Raw genomic sequence first — 23011 nt, 5'->3', positions numbered from 1 at the left:
TGTCAGAAAAGACGAGACTCAATCTCAAATTCGACTTTTTTTTGCGATCGTTCTGTCCTCTCCTGATGCAGCGGTGGTTATTATCCACGTGCACACGCACACACACACACACACACACTGACTTTAATGAAGTGGGGAAGGAAAGATTGAATGTACGGGCCATATGCGAGGGGGGAATTTGTTGTGTTACCATAGCGATAGTTACTAGTGACATCACTCACAGAAGCACAGACATTCCAGAAAGTCGTAAATAAGAGAAGGAGGAAGAAACGGGGAGAGAAGAAGACGACGAGACGGCTCTATGGCCTCCTCTTCTTTTTCCCTGTGTGTGTGTCTGTGTGTGTGTTGGCTACAGAGCTGTCGTGGTTCATTATTAACTCACTGAAGTGGTGGTGGTTACACAGCAGGCTGAAGACAGAGCTCATTTTAGTGTGTGTGTCTGTGTGTTAGTGTGTGTTTGTGTTTAGGTGATGCAACATCCACTATGCTGAAGTTATCCTTTGTCCGAGAAGCGTTCTTAAGTTTGTTGCACTGCAACTCTTTTTAAACGAACAACTTCCTACTAAATTAGACTGCTGTGTCATACTCTGAGACTCAGTTGACGACGATCTTTCCTGCCAAACCTCTCCCAGATGTGTTGTGTTCACAGATGGAAAATCTTGAAAAGGAACAAACAAGGTAACAGGGAGCATAAAATAGACTTTACATTTCTTACAGTAAGTGCCAGTGCTGTTGGCTGAACCACGCTTGCGATATCAGGCTTTTGTTCTTGTATGTACAGAGGGAACTCTTTTGTTGTGCCTCATTTTAAATTGTCTGAGTACGAGTTCACAGTGGAAACTTTCTTGCACTAGCTCTTCCATCACACTAACTACAAAGCATCACTGTCTATTACAAGTTTATTTAATTGGCTGCTTTTATGTCAAGCCATAAATGAGCAGTCTGCATATTAATATTTGAAGCTTGGGTTTGGTGGCCAGAATTTGACGCTATTTAATTGTTCCAAAACAAGTTGTGCACCAGACTATGAGAGTAATGGTTTCTTTTTAAAGTGACAGTCCACGTGTAAGGTAAGATTGGAATTCAAAACACTCACACTAATTGATAAAGTTTGGAGCAGAGACTCTGAAAGATGATGAGTTTCCAAATTTCAGATATAAATTCATCCACATAATCCAGCATTCTGAAGTCCATCCAAGACTGTATTTATTTAACAGCTGTATCAAAACATATACCTAAATAAAGTTAGAAGCTCCTTGGATTTTGGAGAAATGGAGAAAGGGATTATCCTGCAAGTTTTTGTAGCTATTTCAGGAATCATCTTTCACTGAAACCTTTGAAACTAGCTGAATTTAAGCAGCTTTTATAGCCAGCCATCCTTCACAGCTTTCTCCAGAGTGTGAGTGTGTCATACAATATATGCACTAAAGATGCCGTGAGAAACAGACTACTGATGTGTACATGCAGAGAGCCTGTGAGACCTACATGGAATATTGAATAGATATTACGTATGACCATTTGATTGCATTTAGTCACGTGTGGTAGGTTGAAGCTGTATATAAGAGTCTTGACATACAAAAGAGAAACATGCTGTGACAAATGGAACAGAACAGCACGAGTTAGCAAAGCTTGTACAATTGCTTGTACTGCTGGGAAATGGGAACAGACAATCTGACACTGAATCCACAAACACTGTAAAATACACCTTAATACCTTCAACATTACTCCTTAATTAAAGTAATTCAGTATGGCAGCTGTGAAAGATGCACGTGATTGTCCCCAGAACAGCTAATATTTATCTCCTGAACTTGGGGATGATTATGAAGTGGTCTAGGCATTTTTACATTAGAGCTGCATTAGTGATTCATCTAGTAGACTGGCAACTGTAGCAGACTCCTGGTTCCTTCTGAGGAAAACACAAACAAGTGTTTGCAGCTGCAAAGACAGCCCAGCATATTTTAAGAAGCTATCTCTCCTGTGTTGAGGCTAATCAGTTCATTATGCTTCATTTACATAAATGTCAGATGAACAATATTGCAACATCTCAGTGATGAGATGAGGCAAAAAGAAAGAAGATTCATTCATTCAGTAAAATAAAAAACAAATCAATAGAGAAAACACTACTTGTGGGGGTCTGTGTGATATGTTTAATGGGCTTAGTCATGATATGCCCCATCCAGTGATTTTTTTTTTTTTTTTTTTTTTTTTTTTATTATTATTATTATTTTATTTTTTTCTAAATTATGTGTCCCTCACATTGTGCAGTGAGGTTTGCTGCATATCTTTCTCCTAAGAGAGACTTCTGGCTCTATGAAGGCTGGAACCTCCAGATCACAGGAACACTGCCTGACTGGAGTCTGAACATAAACAGCGGGGTGTGTCTTGGTGACAGTATCTCTGTTCTGAGGCAGTTAAAGCCCCACACAGATCTTAGTTTCCTTTTGTCGTTATTGGGTAGTTCTAATCTCGTCCTTCATTGTTGAGTCAAGGATTAAGTCTGAATTTCCTTTTATCTGTGATGTATAAACAATGTGAAATTAAAATGTACGTACAAATATTGTTTCATGTGCAAACACACAAATGACAGCATGCAGCTTGAAGCTGACTTAGTGTTTGATCAATGATTCTTACTCCTGTTGCGCTGCTGTCTGATGTTCTGTCAACGTGTAGTTTTGTTCATTTCACTCTTCATTTTTCAGTGTCTGTTTAGGTGTAAAGCATTTCTTTGTAAACCTGCTTTACTAATTGTCTCTACTTTGTCTATTGATGTGAAGATGAATTAAAAAAAGGAAAAGTTTAAGGAGGATATCCAAAAACGGAAGAGATTCATTCAGGATTATTTAAAGTTGAGCTGTTTAGTTTTTTTTTTTTTTTTTTTTTTTTTAGCTTTTAAAACCTCTAAATAATTAATTCCCCAAAGAGGAATGTTTTGTATACAGTCAAATTAAAATTGTATTGTTTGGACTTGAGTGTATTTGACAGTGAGAAAGAAAACATCTGACTTTTGCCGTGGCTTGAGAAAACAACCACATCTTTAGTCTCCTTTTTGTTACTTTATCTACAGAATAATAATTAAATTTTGTTTCCTCCATTTAGATATAAGCAGCCAAGACTACAGGCTTGCACTCTTTGTCTGTGTGGCCTGTTCCCTGGGAACAGAGAGTCACTCATTTAAAGATAATATGGAGCAGCAGCTCCTGCTCTTGTCTGGGCTAAATACTGTATTAGTATGGACTTTTGATGGTGAAAATGGAGAGTGCTGTATTTCTAGCCACTAAACTGTGGAATAGCTTTGCAAAATTCAAATGAAATGTCAAACAGCAGTAAGTAAAATTTTCATTCAATGTCCTGATATCGGCTGTATTCCTAATGAAAAGCCTGCATTTTAGTTTTAATGTTAAGGCGTGCACGATTTGGCAGCCAATACTCAACAGGAAATGTACATGCAGTTCATATACCTTATCATTTTTGGACTCTCAATTAAAAGAAAAGTGGGATTCGATCCTCACATTTGTAAGTGTACAGAGGGCTGACGTTTCTCAACTTGTGCAGGAGGGAAGCTTAAAAAGCCTTCGTTTCATGCTCTTGAACCTGAAAGCACCAGATGACACTGACGCAACAGAAGCAGAATGAGCAGCGAGCACAGTGAACTGAGTGAGTGCAGAAAAGGCTGAAGTGGTGCACACTATGTTTAAGCTCAAGGCTCAAAGAGTGAAGCAAGCTGAAGATGTCCCAGTGTTTGTCAGGGTGAGCAGACAGCAGACCTCTGTGCTGTCTGCTCTACTTGTTTTTCTGTTGTTAGTCGCTTATTTGACTCCCGTATGACAACTCATTAATGTGCCTCTGCTCACTTCCTTTCTTCTATTTCATTCGTTCATTTCATTGGTTTATGCGAAGCTTTCCGCTTTTACATAAATGTAACATTAGCATAACATAAATTAGACCATAGTGCTCTTTTCTAGAACTCCCTGCACACATGTTTTGATTGCCTCAGGCCAGATGCATAAAAACACTGTTAGTTCAAGGCTACAAATATATATAAATGAAAACTTTTTGTCAGTTTTATACAACAGTACTTAAATGTGAATGTTTTATGAATTTCAAATGATGTTAAACTATTCTTAATTTAGCAAGCGTGAACTCCTGTGTGAGTGCATGATGCAGTAATGCCCGAAATCAGCTGTTTCACATAAACAAACTTATGCATTGGTGCCAATATCCTTTTATGTGTTGTCACGCATGGTTGTTACTCTTACAGGAATTTGTCATTTTTTGCCTTGAATGGCAGTGTCAGTCGCTCAGCCCACCTCTTAAGCTGAATTCAAATTGATTGGACATACGAGTTGGCCTTATGAACTGTCCAACGTAATCTGTTCACTTCTCATCCAGGAAAAAAAGTTATCTTGTCCAAGACTATGGTTCATCAATAAATACATGAAATAAATACTAATTACATCATTTTCTTTTACATTTTTATGATCCCACAATAATACATTCTACAGTCTAATTAAAGACATGCTGTCCATGGCAAGTATTTTTCATGTTCTTTCTACCCCAATAAGGCATTATCAGATTTAACTGATTTGACTGCAAGGTTAAAAGTAGCACTATCCTTGGGCATGAATACTCCCAAACCAGGATAACGGGTGCTTTTCCTTTCTTCTGAGTCTGCCAGCATTAGCCTCGTGATTTTTAGCAGATTAGTATGACTCTTGCCCTTGTTTATGGAATGTCCCATTCCTACTGGGTTTCCATGCCCAATATGTGCCCAGAAACAAGTCCAAAACTGATTTAAAAAGGTCAGGACCAGGGCATTAAGTTTGACGGTTGCTGATAGTTTCTGCTAACAACAGGCGAAAGCTCAAGGCTGCGGCCTGTGAGACACGAATGGCTGGAGGCCGGCTGTAATTGTGCCAGATAAGGATAATAAGCTAGGTAGAATCGAATTTAATTTGTGGACGTAAGATAAAACACACGATTGTAGCGTTCGACATGTAACATTCAATTTCCATGTTTCTATGGCTCAAAGGTGCAATCATATTAGGTTATGCCTTGGATTATGATTTTTCTGATATTTTGAATGCAAATTGTAGTCCTCCTTCCCAAGCATAAGGACTAGATATATGTCATGTTCTGAACCAAAGTGGCATTTCTAAAAACAACAAAAGGGTGAGGATCCTGAGGTGGAGGACAGAAAGAAGTTAGTACCATTATTATTCTATTAGGTTAGATGATTTATGGCCTTTTGTCTACCTACTTATTTACAAAATGCCAGTATGAGAGCTTATATTATTTTTAGTAGTATTATTATTATTTTTTTTGTCAGCTCCATCTACAATCGTCTATTATTTCACTATGTAGATCTTATTTAAATTTTTATCTTTTATCCTGAAGAACTTGTTGACTTCTGTTCCAATATGACACTTTGATAGTGCTCAAGAAGTCCTTGCTGATGACAGCTCGCTGGTGCGTGTTACATTGCACTACGTTTTTTTGGCAGATGCTTCTGTTGTTGTTGAGTTCACAGTAGACTTCAGCAATGTGCAAATGGTGCGTCTACACTGTCAGACATAAAACAAGCCAAGGAGGAGTAGAGGCAGGTCCCACCATGCTGCTGTTTATTCAAAACATTTGTTTCCATTTACTCCTCATTTGTCAGCGATCTTTACAAGGGCTTTTTTCTTTTTTCTTTTTTTTTTCTTTTTTTTTATGCTATTTGCCTCTTTTTTTACGTATACACTTCCAACCTAACTCATTAGGTGTTAGATTCTTAGTTTTTCCATTTGACTGTCAATGAACTAGAGTGACCGATGGCTCTTTTCTGCTGAAATTATACTTCACTGAAGTAATAACTAGTTGTTTTTGTTTTTTGTTTTTTTGTTTTTCCTTTTCATAATCCAAAATGTACATGGGGCCTGAGACCCATTTTTGGTTTAAAACCACAGTTTATGACTTCAAAATAAGTGGGAGTCACACAGGTTCATCTACCAATGAGTGAGCAACAATGACACAGAATATTTTTTTCTTTTATGTATTGACTTATAAGTGTGTGTGTGTGTGTGCGTGTCTGTTTTTTTTTTTTTTTTTTTTTTTTGGACCATGTCTGTTAAACCGCTGCACACAGCTGCCCTTCACTTGCCAGCTGGACACCAGACAACCAGGCAGCAGCAGCAGCTGGAAAAAATGGACAGAATGTTCTAAAGAGGAGATGAGTGCTTGTGACCAAGCCAGCCAGAGTGCGCAGCAAGAAGTTTGCCTCTTTAAAGCAAATCTGCTCAATCAACGACCCGCTTTCCTGAGCTCCTCGTCGCATTCGCTTAATTTCATTCTCCCGCTTCTCTTGCAGGAGGGAAAGTACCCAGCTACTCCTAAGGTTTCGTCCACCCCCTCAACTCTTGTCTCAGGCATGAGGTTCTGGCTGGCAGCCCACAGTGGGCCAATTGTTCTCCTTGTCTGGCCTGTGTCATTCAACCACTCACTCCCAATTTCTCCACTCCTTCATTTTCACACCTGCCTTCTCCTTCTCAACTGCATCATATTTAAGACATACTCTTATTTTTGCCCTGCTCTCCTTCCTGTCACACTTCTTCAGGCCCTGCCTCTGAGTATAAACAAAGCAGCAGAGGGAAAAAGAAACTGATAGAAGTCTGTGGGGAAAGTAGGGAATGGGGCAGTGCTGCTGGGAAGGATGAAAGCAGCCACAGAGCAGCCTGTGTTTAGTAGGTTAGTGGAGCACTGGCGTTGTCTGACTTCGACAGATAGACCAACACTTGCCACCCCGATGCAGCAGATACCAATCTGTCTCACCGGTGTCACTGTATGAATCAACAAACTTTTTTTTTTTTGCTGTAATTTCTACAGATTGAAATCAAACCAACCAAATCGATCTTCTGTAGTGACTTTCTTTGTCTTTTTCTCTTCAAACTTATCTTTTCCTTAAGTCATATCTTCTGTTGTCATTCCCTTTGCCCAAGTACTCAATAAGGTGTGTGTGTGTGTGTGTTCGTTCTCATCCTCCGGCTCAGAATAAGTGGCACCAGACAGGCCTTATAAGGAGTGGTTAGATCATTGGCCACACCGTCAGTAAAACAAAACCATATGTGTAGTGTGTGTGTGTGTGTGTGTGTGTGTGTGTGTGTGTGTGTGTGTGTGTGTGTGTGTGTGTGTGCGCACGCACACACGTACATTTGTTAGTGTGTTAGCGTCCAGGCCTATATCTCTGTGTGTGTGTGAGAGAGAGAATAAGTAAAACCATGTGTGGCCAGAGGTAGCAGAGAGAACAGGAGCCTGTTGCTAATAGACATGGTGAAGGTCACAGTATATTGTCATGTTAAACACACACTCTCTCTACCTCTATATACAGTGTGTGTGTACATATATATAATACAGTTTCTCTCTAAACCTGATATCATCTATGTATTTTTTTTCAGAAAGAAAATTTTCATACAATTAGTACGTACAGACACACACACACACACACACACACCTGAATTGATGTTGGGTATTACATAAGAGGAAATGTCAGCCTAATGTGTGAATGATCAGCTTGTGGGTGGAGCATCTTCTTTGGTCCTTTTTCATCTGCTGATGGATTTTGCAGAGAAGGACTCTCTTTCTTTCTCTTCTGTCTCCCTCCCTCTCTCTCTCTCTCTCTCTTTCTCTCATGCTCTCCATCTTTCTTACACAGCTCGTCTGGAATGTACAGATGTTTCCTTTTGGGAATGGGCGTCCGACTCTGTTCACACACACACACACACACACACACAAAGAAAGAGTGAGAGAGAAAGTAGAGAGAGGCAAGAGGATTCACATACTCTCAAACTCATGTATGAATTTCTGCAATGAGAACTTTTTTTCTGAACACACATCAGCACATCCTCAGTATCATCTTATTGCTGTTGTGCAGCACTGTCTTGCCACTTTACACGCACAAACACATGTGCTCGCTCAGAGCTTTTTGTCCTCTCATAACCTCTGGCTTCATGTTTTTTCCCCTTCCTTTCTCCTTGTGTCTCATCGTTCTCACGTGCAGCTGAGGCTATGCTGTGAAGGCTCACAGAGGAGACTGAAGACACTCAGTTTGGCTCTGTCCTGCTTCCTCTGCTCTCCTTGTTTTTCTTGGCAACTCACCTGCACAGTTCAACCAATTAGGTTTTCTCCCTTCCTGACTCATTTATCTACTGGTTTCACACTGACTTCAACCAATTCTTTTCTTTTACATAATCTTAACGCTGTTTAGAGGAAATAAAGCCCAAACCTGCCATCATCTTGGTGTGCTGTTTTGCAGACAGCTGAATAAGGATGCTCCCAGTTTTCTGAAAGCCGATACATATGCGTATTTGAATGAGTACAAATGACATTTGCAATATTTTTTTTTTTTAATTAGCTTCTTTTCATTTGTGGTCTCACAGAAGGAGTTTATTTACTATCAGTTGATGGGGGGAAAAACAAATCATGTCACTAACTCCAAAACTTCTGAATGAAACTGCTGATCATATCATTACCCAACTCGCATGTCCTGAATCCCATTGAAGAATTTAAGCTGCATAGTGTCCTTTCAGACACCATTCTGTTATTTGGCATGTCTGTGAAAATAATGAATGCCTGCGGGAAAATTAGAACACTTTTCTTTTTAAGCAACACACAGGAGTGGGTTATCTCTACTTTATTAATGTATGATACTACAAACCCACTGGAGTCTCTCTTTAATTTATTTGGCTTTCGTTATTTAAATGTAATGAAAGAATGATTGTTTTTTTTGCTGATAGCTTTAGGGTCTATGCAATAACCTTGATGTCACTCACTGCTAACAATTAATATATCAGAGGTAGCTTGTACGAGTTAGGAGTAAGTTCAATGATCCTTTTGCTGTTGAAAACAGTGACTGAAATAACTGGTAAAAATCAAATGCCAAACATTTAAAACAACTATTGTGTACTGCCTAAAAATCTGTAATAGTTATTATGCATGCCATTTTTAGCTGACAACAGCGCTATTATGTGTCATAGCAAAGGCAACATTTACCAGAAAATATTTTTTTTTCCCCTTTTGAGTATTGTGTTCTTTGGCACATGCACTTATATATTTAGAGCATCTGGTTGTATTTATCTGTAGCTCTTTTTGTGTGAGATAAATGTTTCACTTTCTCTCTTCATTTTCTATCACCTCTCCAGTGGAGTTATATGGTACACTACATCTCGCCCCTGATGATGGTGTGCCTCTAAGTCAGTGTATATGTATGCAACCACCCGACATTCATTTAAATGTGGATATGTTGTTTTGTTTCCACAGAGATCTTTCCAAGAACCACATCTCCTCCCTTGATACCAGCCTGTTAGATCATCTCACTGGCCTCAGAGAGCTGTGAGTATGCAAAGTGTATACATTTGTACCGAATCTATCTATGTATTTATCAGTCGGCATCTCTGTTAAGTCTGTTAGTTATATATAAATGTATAACATGTGCGTACCATATCATCTATCTGTCAGGTACCTTCAAGGGAATAGGATCAATGTTCTCCCCAGTGGGGTATTTTGCAGTGGACCACTGTCAATCCTGTGAGTACAAGTGTCGCCAGTGGCTCACCTGGTAGATCCAATCGTAAGCGCAGTGTCTTTGGCTTGGGTCCAACCTGCAGCCCTTTGCTGCATGTCACGCCCTAGCCCCTCTGTGTACTTGAATGTTTTTGTCACTGTCACTATCATAAAGGTGGAACTGCCCCAAAAAATGACTTTAAAAAATCGTATGATTCTGGAAAGTTGTTGTGAGTGGTGGAAATGAAAAAGAAAGCAGAAGGGAGAAAGGATTGGTTTAGTCTGGATTTAAGTAGGCAGAAATCCCAGGAGTAAGCTAGCTGGACCAGAGAGCACTGACAAAAACACACACATACCCACATATGCACAGACACACCGCACACTGCACAATTAAGTTCAATTACAGCTTACTGCTCCAGGCTCCCACTACCTCCGTCTCTCCCTTTCTCCATCTGTCCATCTCTCCCTTCCTCCATCCATTACCTTATTTCTTCCACCCATTGAATGGGTGTTTAAGCGTGTGTGTGTGTGTGTTTGTATATGTGTGTCTTTAGTGTGTGTGTGTGTGTGTGTGTGTGTGATGAGAGAGGACTTTGGCGGTTTCCATCAGTTCCTTCCAAAACCACCACACAACGGCCCCATTATGTAGCCTACTGGATGGAGGAACGAGGAAGGGAGAAGGAGATCATAAGTGTAGAGGGAAAGGGAGAGGAAGGAGTGACAAATAAAGTCAAAGGTATCAAAGGTCTGAAATGCTATCAGTAACTACTTTAACTATTTGGGATATTAATGTTTGTTTGTTTGTTTGTTTTTTTTTCATGTCATTGTTCAGTTCTTTGTTGACTCATACATTATTCAGAGCATTACGCCTCATCAAAATCCTCATCAGTATACACTTCATACCCTTTGATGAGAAACACACAACTGGATTTTAGGAAAAAAGTAAATGTAAAATCATATTTTGGAGAAATGATCCTATTATTGGAAATGATTTGGAAAGACACACCTGTCTGTATAAAGTCTGAAACCATCAAGGTTTATGTAGGTGGACTCCTACAGGACAGACGCCATGAAACTCTGTGACTATAAGTAGCCAACACTGGCATAGTATGTGGGACTAACGTGTCATGTCAGCCATTTCATTTTACAGAGGATGTCCTTTTCGTCAACAAAACCACATCTTAAATTGATCTTGAGTCATACCGTGATTACAATTGGATAATAACATAGAAAAAGAGTTTTACATTCATCCACTGACTCAGTGATGAAACAACAGTTTCACCAAAATGTGATATGTATGGTGCGTATTTGTCAGAAATCAGTGCAGTGAAAAAAGTGACTCACTTTTGTTTTAATTTCAACGGTGATGTGACTGTTTTGTTTCCACAGCGACTTGAGCAACAACCAGATCACCACCATCGAAGACAGAATTTGTGATAACCTGTACAATTTAACACAAATGTAAGTTATCAACATGCAATTTTAGTTAGTTTCTGTCTCTTTGTTTTGTTTTGGGGTTTTTTTTTTTTTTTTTTATTGGTTTTTGTTTTTAGATAAATTTGAAGATATGAAATAATGGGTCAGATACAATAATTTGTACCTATTTATACATACGCACGGAGCATATGTACAAACACATATATCTAATTACACATGCTTAAATAAGCAGTGTTTTTCCAGTTACCTCGCCTACACACAGGATGAATGAAGCTTTATTCCAGTCTGGAGTGGGAGGTAGTGAGTAGTAATTATCCCTCACCAGGTCTTTAGATGAGAAAAGGACTGGTGTTCTGCAGAATCTGTAAGAGTGAAAAAGGCTTGTCAGTAACAAAATGAAACACATGTTACACATTCATAGTGCTCCCTGTCCTCACACTTTCATGCCTTGCACCATTGCCCTTCTCAACTGTTCCCGTTGCTGCTGCTTCTTACCTTCTCATAATTTCCTTTCATAGTCTGTGCCACTTTACCACCATCCCCCGGCTTTCTTTCCTACATCATTAAAATTAATGCACCTTTTTTTTTTATGTTGAACATCCCAACGTGTTGAAACAGGAAATGGACAGCTTTCCTGTTAATAACAAGTGAATGATAAATGTCATGACTTCAGGACATGTAACTGCAGCAAAACCATTATTATTATTAATAAGGTGCCCTCTAGCTTTTCCAAACATGCCATATGTAACTACTCTTTGTATCTTCCTATAATGTTGTAACACTTCAGTGAATAGGTAATTAACAGATTTGCTCTTGACTGCTGCCTCCAGATGTTTGCTGTTATTCCAAATTTGCTTTTCTAACTCTGAGCAAAAATAGATATGTGGCCAGTGCGCTAGATCATGTGATACATTTATTATTTTATATTTTCATCTTTTGAAGCTTTTGGCAGGAGCCAGCTGTTTTGTTTACTACTGAGATTATTTTCTCCACTAAGACAAAAAAAAAGGAAACAAGTGACTTTTAAAAGGTGTTTTGATTTAATGTGAACAAGTAAGCTTTTAACAGTTTGCTTAAATATACAAATTTGTGGAGTTCTACAGTAAGAACAACTCATTTGCTGCCATTGTGCTCATCTTAATTGGTTAACAGGTAAAAAATTTACATATATGTAAGTTCATGTGAAGATGCGCTCATAAAAAATCCTTCGTTTCGCACTCCTTTTTCTAATTTGACCACCATATAAAAAAAATACTTGAAACCCAAAAGTGGTTTGTTGAAGACATTTATATTTAGCTAAAAATTTACATTTAAACTACCATCTCTGCTTTGGCTAACAATTCAGATGTAATTTTAGGTCCACAATCCACCTGCTATTTTCTCCTTTCCATTAAATTGCTCACATGTATCCTATTTCACAGAATCTTAAGTCACTCAGAAGTGCCTCCTTGAGCTGTTTGTATTATTACAAGTACCATTTACCCACATGGTGCAGAAAAGGAGGAATCAGTATTGATGGTATACCAGTTTCATTAGCGCATAATGCATTGTTAACTGTGATGTTGGCGGGACTTAGCTTCCCTGTGCTGTTGTGCCCCATCATTATCTATCCACTAAATTATCCCCCTCCCTTTCCTATAGCGACCTGAGTGGCAACCCCTTTGAGTGCAACTGCAAGCTGTTTCGTTTAGTCAGCTGGCTCCAGGAGAAAGGCGTGCGTGTACGGCGTCCGGACGCCATGCTCTGCAACCACCCTTCTGAGCTCCACCAGCAACCCCTGCTCAATGTCAGCGTGCTCACCTGTGGTATGGGACACACTAACACCTTTTTAAGTCACAAAATTCATGTAAATATCAGTTTCTGTTGCTTTTGGATTATAAATGATATATGACACAAAATATGGATGTTTTGAACATAAACTAGGTTAGCCTTTAAATTCTCTATCTCTTCTTCAGGTCTGAATTACGCAGGGTGTCTTGAGGACAGCAGTAGTGGAGGTGGACGCAGTGAGCTTGTTATATTCTCTTCGTCCAAACCTGGAAATTTCACTCGTGAACGATGCAACAGTGTGTGTTTTGCTGCATCACACCGATATGGGGGTTTGGGGGCAAGGCAGGAGTGTCTTTGCAGCACAAACTCTGAGCCAAACTTCATCAGTGAATCCCAGTGTTCTGCTGCCTGTACAAACCCCCATGTTATGAAGGTATGTAGCACAGCAGGCATCCCTTTGACATGCATTCAGATGTTTAGTGTTTCCATCTGAAAGAGTAGGTCCTGATGCAGACATCCCTTTTAAAGGCCTCATTCTCTTGGTGTATTCATCTTTTGTAAACACATCATTCAGGATTTCCTCTAAACCACCTCATAACCGCCCAACAACTTCCCTATGCGGCTGGAATGACTTCCCTGCATGCTAACATTCACTTTCCTGTAGAGTTTCTCTTCAGAGAAACTCACAAGATATTTTCTAATCTCACTGAAAATCAAGATTTGTGGATTCTAAAATGGAGCGTTTCATATTCTTCCACAAACCCCTTATCATAAGTACTCGCTTTCTTTTTACTTCTACATACTTGTGCATACCAGAAAGAAACCTGCTCTTCCTCCCATGGTGTCCTTTGATTCACAGAAATGTGGATGGACTCTGGCGCATGATGTTTTTGTGGTGAATTTCTCAATCTCACTGAAGCGTCTGCCCCTGCAAAGTGTCCACGACTTCATCAGTTTTGCTGCCACCTCCTCTGTCACACCAGTGACGCTGTCATGGAATTTTGGGGATCTTTCATCTCGGGTCAACACAACAGGAACTGGGATGACCACAGCAACTCATAAATATGGACTTCCGGGAAATTATACAGTTAATGTCATGGCCTGGGCCGGACACAAAGAGGTGACAAGGAAGTCATTTTCAATTCCTGTTCAAGGTTTTATGTACTCTATAGCATATTCAGCGTACGGGCCTTTAATTAAAATATATTTTGGTTCATGTCGATGCATGTTAAGGTCTCTGCACGTGGAGAAGTAACTGTGGCAGTTCCTCCCAGACTGGAGCTCCATTGTCCTGCTCTTGTTGTGGCCAATAAGAGCCTCGACTTCACACTTGTCAGCTGGGGCTCTGTGGGGGTTGCTGTCGACTGGAAGATCACCAAAGATGGTGTCCAAGTTGCCAAAGGTAAGCAACACTGTACTCTGAGCAGCTGATGACTCTGCTGATGGACAGATAATAAACCTATCAGAATGGGCTTGACTATGAGCGTTTTAACAGTTTAGTAACATTTAGCAGTCTATGGTAATTGAAATAATGGTATTGCATGGATTTTAATAATACTTAAACTATACTGGATCTGATAACGTAACTACAGTGACGTGCAAGCTGATGTGTTGTATTTTGTGTATTATGTAGCATAGAATTAGCGTAAAAAGTCAAGCATATTCAGATTTTACTCCAAGCAGTAAATTATTTCCAGTATCGTCTCTTTAGCAGTTATATCTTTGCTGACAAGTGGGTCTAAAAGAGATCTGCGAAATCACGTGACTTGTCTGTCATCTGCCAGCCTCACCTCACTGTCCAAAAGATGGGGTGTTCCACGCCGAGACCTCAAGCTGTTTCCAGATAGTTCAAGGGGAGTTGAGCTGGCCCGATGCACGAAGGCAGTGTTTAGACCGCGGCGGGGATCTGGCAATAGTCAGGAGTGATGCACTGCGTAACCTCCTGGCACACAAAGTCACACAGTGAGTGTTTTCTGCCTCTAGGACGGTCAGAAATGGGGCCTGCATCACACTGATTTATTTATTTATTGCAGTTGAATGTGAAAGCAAAAATGTACGTTCTTCCTGTGTTTATTGATCTACATCAATAAACATTTAATACAATTACTAACTCATGGTGAGTTGTGGACCGAACACACAAATACATATACTGACATACACTGATATGTATATTTAACCATAACATATAAATAGACGCTCTGCAGAAACTTGGCATGAAGAAGTGATAATTTGCCAGCTCTCTGACAAAATGTATAAATCCTGTTTCATCACAAAGTTAGTCGTTCTCACCATGTTACGGTCTGTTCGTAGCAGCAATAGCCAAAGAAACGGAACTGAAACCAAAAACAAACACTCAAAAACAGATGTTGGACTTTCAACCAGTGACAATCACAAATATGTATGATTTGGACAGGGATGGTGGTAAAATGTGTTTTTCTTCAGCTCAACTCTGTGCAAACCTTCAGGATTATTTGATTGAATGTGCCTCTTTCTGTTTTAAGCATGTTCAGGTGCTGTTCAGGCATGAGGCAGCTAACAATGGGATTTCTTTTCATTATTTACTACAATGAATTTCATTCAAATTCACAGAGTTTTTTACTGAAATGCTATTTTATTTATCATAGCATTGTACCATTAGCTTTAGCCATTTTTTGGCCCAGCTTTCAGAACAGCCTCCAATGTCTCCCCAGTTTTTCTTCACCGTATTTACTGCACATCTATATGATGCACTGTGAGAGGACGCCAATTTGGATTTGGATTTGGCTATGTCAAAAAGTTTCTGGCCTCCACAGTGTTTGGTGTTCGAGAAGGTTGCAAAAACACATCTGTGAAAGCACAGCTGCATTGCAAATCGAACACCCTGGGAGGAGGAGTCCACAGTTCATGGTGTTGTGTTAATGTGAGGGTAGAGACCCTGCCCTCCAAGTGGATGAGAGAAGAAAAAAACCTGCCGCAGATGGAACTTATCCCCTTTCTCCTCGTCTGCTCATGTATTACTCCACCCCCTCACTTATATAAGGAACCCTTTTTTTTCTCTCTCTAAAGAAAGACCCTTTTTTCTTGTTCCCTCTCTGCTGGTATTTTTTAACCCCTGTCCACACTTTTAGATGTCATTTTCGCAGATGTGAGTAGTTAGCCATTCAAGAAAGGGAAAAAAAAAAAAAGAAAAAATCAGATAAAAAGGCAAAGAAAGAAGACAAACAGAAAAATGGCTTTCATCCAGGTGAAGTTTTGGGGATGGAATTGTTTTACTTGCTTGTTTATCATATTGTGCTCACAGGAACTTTTTGGAGGGAAGACCATTTTGTTTTCAGTAAATAGCTTCAGAGTGGAAGTGTTTGCGAGTGGTGAGTGTGGGAGGGGTGTGGAGCAGGCAATTAGAGGACTTGTGCAGTGAGAAACCAGTCTGTCGTAATCTCTGGGACATGCTAAATATCTGACATCGCTCTGTGACATCCTATTGGGGTTCGTCAGAGCCCATTTTCATGCTGCGTCTTCCCTGGAATCAGTGATTGGCACATGATGCACATAGTAAAATGTCACAAACTGAGAGACCTTTCTATGGTGACAGAGGAAAGTATTGAGAAGAGTTTTGTAAAGTTTCTTTCTGTGACAGAACAATCAAATTCACATATGGATACTTTCATGTGGACATTTAATGCTTACATTTGGTAATATCTGCATAAGGGTCTCTCTCTCTTTCTGTATTTTCTCCATGTAAAGGAAGTAATACTTCACCTGTCAGCAGCCACAAAACCAATTGTCAAGCTGTTGCTGTGCTAAACAGTGTGTTTTCATTTCTGCCACAGAGAGCGTGGTGTGTGGCTGGGCTTGAGATATGTCAGCTCTTCAGGAAAACTGCACTGGGTGGATGGCACAGTGACACAGGAGGGAGAGGGTCTGCCACCAAATTCCCTGAACTCCCGAAACATGTGTGTGTCCCTTGATCAGCTCAGTCACAACAGTTTGCATCTATGCAATGGCAAACGGGCCTATATCTGCCAGTATAGACCTGAAGGTAAGCTCTGAGCATTTAACCTGACACACTGACACATGCGCACAAAAAACAATTAAGTTGATCAAATACCTAGAAAATCTATAATGAAATGGAAAAAAAAACCCAAAAAACGTAAGACACACATCTGGTGCAAATTTGTTTCTTAAATGAAGCATCCAGAGATGGCCCTCATTACTTACAGCACTGCAATTACATCAGAATAATGTCCATCTTATACTCATTCTGATACACATTTGCCTCTGTCATGGTAATATTTTCTGACTAGATGGATAGGAAGGAATGAAAACAAACTTCTTGGTAATTATCATTTTGCTTCCCAGAGGCCACACATTGTTGTGAATATTTCAATTTGTCATGGTTTATGTATGGCATTTGCCAAGTAATAAAACACTACATTTATTAAACTTTCCATAGGCCATACAATTCTGAAAGCTGCAGAAAAAGTCATTGAGTCTTTTGCAGTATTTAAATGCAAACTAGGGAACTAAAAGTCTGCAGCTAGAAATTGTACTTCTAAAGTTTGTCGGTGTAAAGTATAATGTCGGTGCTGAATGTTACCACTCGGGGAGCTCTCTGAACTTGATTTGTATTGCTGAATGCAGACGAAATACTGCAATTTTTGAATTTTTGAAATTGCACTCCAAAGTCTGATGACTTTTTATTCTTCATGGAATCCAACGTGCTGAAATTCTCAAAAAACACCAGCAGCCACCAGAGAATATGGCACAATTGAAAACTGCCTTCAAAACTGAACACGAATTCAGCAACACAGTGTAAAACTCGTGTTGTGTGTGCAATGGCATGTGAGTGTGTGTCTGCAGATGTTCAAAATACAGTTCTTTGGATGTGTCTGCCTTTGATTCTATCTCTGTGTTTGTGTCAGTCTGCAAAGAGCAGAGACCTCAAAACTTTTGTGAAGTGTTCTTCCTTTAGTTTTGTTTGGCCTGTTTCCTCTGAGGTTTGTTCTCTCCCTCCTCTTTCATATCTCACTTCTTCCTCTCTCTCTCTCTCTCTCTATGCTGCAGCTGCTCCATAATTTCCTATAAATTGCCTCTGCTGCCTCTTTGCCCTCTCCACATTTTAAATCCCCACATTATCTCCCTTCTTTTGTCACCTGGACTTGATTCTGTTTTCTTCCTCTACAGTACGTGTTCCAGATACAGGGATCTACATGGTGGGACTGGCTGTGTTCACCTCCCATAATCCTTTACTCCATGCCCCAGCCACTCTGCAATCTGCTCCAAAACCTCATCGCAGTGGCATAGAGGTGAGGAGGATTTTCAGTTTGTTTATTGAAGCATTGTTTTGTCCTCCTTAAACCTTTTTTTGTAAAACTTGTTATTTTTTTCTCAACTCAGCTGCTGTTGTTCCCAGCGCTGAGCTTTATTCAAGCAGGTCGTCTCTCCTCGCTCGAGTTTGTCACTCAGGAATTAAGCTCACAAATCCAGGTCCGATTCCAAACCTACAGACCTCACTGTAATAATCCTGGCCTGCACCTGCTATTACCCAGTGAGTCAAACACAGTAACGCACTCTGGCACACACAAACAAAAAAAAAAACAATTCTGGTGTGTATCAGCAGGTGTTAAAGACATGAAAGCCACCTGCAGCCACAACTTCAGTCAGATAAAAATATCCACACACACACACACACACACACACACACACACACACACACAAACACTGGCCTTGTCTAAAGATGTTAGGAAAGTTATTGTGAAAGAAGAATGGAAGGTGGGGCAGACCGGTTGAAGGAAACATAATCAGTCAAAGCTTTATCCCCTCTGAACTCCCTTACCCCTCATCAAAGTATTAGATACATTACTCCAACACTACGAGGCATAATTGGACAAAAGATTGAGATGCTCTCAGTATTTCTTCACTTCGACACAGCAGCAAAGCTGTGGAACAGACAGAGTGACACCTTTACTGTACAACTTTATGAATGCAGCAGGAGGAGATTTTGATGAGAGCCACTGGAGCGCAAGATCTACCTGGTGTCACTCAGATGGATATCAGTCCAGCACACTAATTTAGTTCTCACTACAAACACCCACAAAACAGACTTCTTTCACACTCACATTACATTTTCATTGTTTTGAAGAGATTTTCTCGCTTGACTTCATCTTGTTTATTAAAAAAAGAAATCATTTGTTTTATCAGCATTTTTTTTTTTTTTTTTTTTTGCATTTTTCTTAAAAAATTGTTCTATACTAATGTGATAATTCAGCAAGAGTTATTCAATTCTATAAATATTTTATCAGTTAAATTTCATTTTAGGGTCATTTGTTTGTTTGTTAGTTTCTGTGTAAAATTTCCTTTTACAAACCTGAGGGACTAATGACAGATATTTTTATTTATTTTTTTTAATCATAATCAACAGGAAGAATAAGGACAAATATAAACTACAGTAAGTGGTGGGAAGGAAAAGACTAACCTGTATAAAAGTGACAGCTATGGCTCCTTTTACTTACCACATGAAACCATTTTCTTAATTAAATTAGTCAAAAATGTAATAATAAAATAGCTAACTACATATTAAATGGATGGTGATCAAATTAGCTCCAGTTTCACATGAAACCCTATTAAAATGCTGCTACACGGTGCGCCATCATGAATAATTTGGAAATTATAATATGACATTCAGTGTCGTTCTGCTGCATAGTGAGAAACAGAAAGTGCATGTAAGATGAAAAGTTAGAATTTGGTCTGTTCTGCATTATTTATGCATTAAGGTCTTAAGAAAAAAAAAAAAAAAAAGGGTACTCATGAAAACAAATTAATCTTGTGTCTCAGGATGTGGAGGTCCAGTGTGCGCTCCAGTAGCTGTGTGTGTCCCAAGTGACACAATGACTGGTGATCCACCTTCTTGCCCCCGATCAGAGCAGTGGTGTCCCTTCCAACAACGGTGCCTGGCCCTTTCTAGTCCCTGCCAGTCATCCTCCTGTCCTAATTGCACCCAGGCACACCGCCTGCCACCTGGGCCTCTGAGGCCCCGTTACACCCTACAGGATGAGGTGCTCTTCACTCTACCAGCAGGACCAGCTGCACATGTGGTGGTGAGAGGATTTTTCATCCACACTTATTAAAACAGGGACAGAGTTTTTATTGTTTTCGCTTTTGGAAATACAGAAAGCCCAGAAGAAATAGCTAATGGCTACCAGCCTCAGTTTGAAGATGTTTACAGCCAGATAGGATAAACAGTTACGGGATTGCAGCAGTTGTGCAAGGCCTGCCATTTCACCGCAACAAGAGAAGCAGCATAAGCTTTGATTTTAGTAAAGAAGAAACTTTTTTTTCACAGACAGACTTTGTAATATGCAGTTGAAAGAGACAGAAGCAGTGCGTACACTTCTAAAAAAAGATACAGTCTGGTGTTATGGGAATGGAAAGAAGACACCAACATACAAACTACAATAGTCTGGATGTTTTAATTGACTATCTTAATATGTGTGCTGGCACCCTCTTTGTTTTGGTAATATGAAATCTTACTTTGACTCGCTGATATACAATATAGTCTCCTGATCTCTGTTTGCTTGCAGGTACAAGAGCAATTGGAAGACCTCCTGGTTTCCCGTGGTGATGTCATTGCCCTGCAGCATGATGCTGGCCCTGCCTCCTTACTCCGCTGCCAGTCCTCTTCACACTCAGAGTGGCGACAACCTGTTTTAGCCCTCAACCAGTCAGAGTGGATCTGGATCAACGACAGCAGAGAGTTTAACCCAGAGGTGCTGATGGGGGATGGTGAAGCAGGGTCGCTCGAGGAAGTAGTATGCCCCATCAGAGTGCTCTACGTAGGGCACAGTGAGATCCAGCTGAATGGAGCACAGCTGTCGGCTGGTTTACCCCAGCCTGGGCTCTATAGCCTGCTGGTAAGAAATCAAAGCAGTATGTCATATCCCAGCATGCATCCGCCAAATAGCCACATATGTTAGGAGGCCATATGAGAATGTAAAACCAGAGAGTGTTTTTTAATTGTCTACCTTTGATCAATTTCAGGTGACTTCTGCTGAGCCATCGTACCCAGCCTCAGCATCATGCCCTTTGCGGGTGGTGCCACCTTTGGGCTTGACAATCGTCCACCCCGTTCCCCAGAACAACACCCTCTACCTGCAGCCCAACGACACCCGCCTGCTGCTCTGTGTCCAGTCTCGCTATGTAACCACGGTGTCTCGACGGGGCAGTAATCACAGTGTTACTTTCCAGCCGGAATGTCCATCAGAATTTCCATCCAGCCAGGCACTATGTTCGAGCCCAGCATCTGTTGTCAAAGCCACCGAGCCCAGCATGTATGCCGTGCTGAATCTGAACCTGGAAGTAGATGAGCAGAGGAGTCCAGTGCAGGTGGAGCTGGAGGCCCACAATAACGTGACGGAGGCTAGCCTGATAATAGTCGTCCACTTGGAAGAGCCCCTCAGAGGACTGGTGGTGCAGCCACACCCTGCACACAGAGTGTTGATGGAGTCAGTTGTTGTAAGTGTTTGCGCAAAAGTATATGTGCAGCTGTTGTATTCAGAGTTCATATTTACTGTTGATTTCTTGTATTCTTTATATGTTTGTGTTTGTTTTAGAGCTACACAGCATCAGTGCTTGATGGAACCAGTCCCACGTTTAAATGGACAGTGGATGACAAGCCATACTTCACCTATTACAACACTGTTCTCAACGTCATCTATCAGCACGCAGCTGTCTACAAGCTCACAGTATGTTCTGTTATCCCAACTGTGAATTCAACAACAGTCAAATTACTGTCAGACTTCCAAACTGCTGAGTGTACGTGCAGGATTAGTCATTATTCATTGTTTTGATTTAGTTTATATGTGACAGGTTTTTGGTATCCATCTTTTAAATGGGGAATCCAAACAATCACAAGCGGTATTAAAACATGAGCATATGAAATATTTCAACATTTGCAGCTTAATTAATGCACACGCATTAATTGATTAATTTGTCACATCCATAAATGTAGAAAGCCTCTCCAGGTTCCTGGAGCAAATATTTACTACATGAAAAGAAAAACATATACAGAAAAACATACAGATAGGCTTTAAGAAACGCCAGCGTTTATAAATGACCGTTATAATTATTGCGTAATGAACTACAGAGCTTCTACCAGGCTTACACAGGTGTATCATATATCATATGAGCTGTATTGTGTTTTCATCTCATAGTATTGTATCACATCTATAGTGGACTCAGTGACACAACACTTGAAGTCTTCAGCCACTCTCAATTTTTTCAGGTGACAGCCATGAACCATGTCAGCTCCCTCACAGAACATTTCAACGTGACAGTGGACTGCCTGCAGCCCATGGCCAACCTCACAGTGAAGGGTGTGCCAGATGTGGTCCCTCAGGGCTCCAATCAGACTCTTACCACTTCTGTGCTTGTGGACATGTCTGTAGCTGCCACCTTCCGGTATGAACAGAGAGATAGATTGATAGGATTGCTGCATCTGTTTGACTGCTTTTTCATTTGTATAAGTTTCTCCCTCCTTTTTCTTCTCTCTTTTTTCTGTTTTCACATATCTGTGTGTCTTAATAGCACAGCAGCAGTCATACCATGCAGAGTCTTGGATTTATATCCGTGTGGTTAGAGCAGATTGCTGACAAGAATTTTCCTTCTGCTTGGCTTTTTCCCCTGTACTTTTCTTCTTCCTCAACTCTTTTTCTTTTGCTGTTTTCTCTCCCTCCCTTTTTCACATTCCCACCCTCCTGACTGTGGTGCACTCATCCACTGAGTTTCCCTCCACTCTCACCATTTTTGGTCCAGAGAGGCTTCTTAAGTTTGAGTTTCCACTTCTTCTTGTCCAAACCCTCTATGGCCTTGTCAGAGAGGATTCCCACTTTCCAATTAGGGACTGTGAGTTTGTGTGTCTGTGTATTTTTGTGTGTGTGTGTGTGTGTGTGTGTGCGTGTGCGTGTGTGCATACGTTTGTGTGTGTGTGTTGGTAGGATGAAATGATTACTGCGTCCTGTCACTTAAGCTTCATGTATTTCTCTGAAGAACCCCTAATAGTGTTTACGTTGTTCTGTTGTGCTGCAGATGGTCTTTTGGTGATGGGGGATATAAGGAGTTTGAATATAAGCCTCCATATGACCCTGCTCTCCTCTGTCCAGACTTCCCCAACCAGGTCCTCCTCAGCAACAATGTCACATATATCTACTCACAGCCAGGTAACCCCTCACCTATCTCCCTATCAGGAGTACTATCAATGAATAATGCAGGAACCAAACTGATTAACGCTCGGTTA

At 40.4% G+C, this 23011-nt stretch overlaps 1 protein-coding gene across 2 annotated transcripts in view; it reads left to right on the top strand.

Moving 5' to 3' along the window:
- Positions 1-23011, top strand: part of pkd1a (polycystic kidney disease 1a) — a 55922-nt gene that overhangs the window by 5083 nt on the left and 27828 nt on the right. Inside the window, exons 2-18 of one of the 2 annotated variants that reach the window (XM_029498431.1) lie at positions 9292-9363; positions 9490-9558; positions 10924-10995; positions 12613-12776; positions 12927-13174; positions 13601-13861; positions 13975-14143; positions 14526-14703; positions 16551-16759; positions 17905-18026; positions 18118-18268; positions 19555-19817; positions 20301-20630; positions 20758-21231; positions 21330-21461; positions 22001-22176; positions 22804-22934. In XM_029498431.1, coding sequence (XP_029354291.1) covers positions 9292-9363; positions 9490-9558; positions 10924-10995; positions 12613-12776; positions 12927-13174; positions 13601-13861; positions 13975-14143; positions 14526-14703; positions 16551-16759; positions 17905-18026; positions 18118-18268; positions 19555-19817; positions 20301-20630; positions 20758-21231; positions 21330-21461; positions 22001-22176; positions 22804-22934 — 3221 coding nt within the window. The remainder of the gene's footprint in view (positions 1-9291; positions 9364-9489; positions 9559-10923; positions 10996-12612; positions 12777-12926; positions 13175-13600; positions 13862-13974; positions 14144-14525; positions 14704-16550; positions 16760-17904; positions 18027-18117; positions 18269-19554; positions 19818-20300; positions 20631-20757; positions 21232-21329; positions 21462-22000; positions 22177-22803; positions 22935-23011) is intronic. The other variant, XM_029498439.1, reaches the window with a different exon arrangement.

Source organism: Echeneis naucrates, chromosome 1, assembly GCF_900963305.1.
Source record: "Echeneis naucrates chromosome 1, fEcheNa1.1, whole genome shotgun sequence".
Classification (NCBI taxonomy): domain Eukaryota; kingdom Metazoa; phylum Chordata; class Actinopteri; order Carangiformes; family Echeneidae; genus Echeneis; species Echeneis naucrates.
This window is presented reverse-complemented; position numbering and strand designations above follow the sequence as displayed.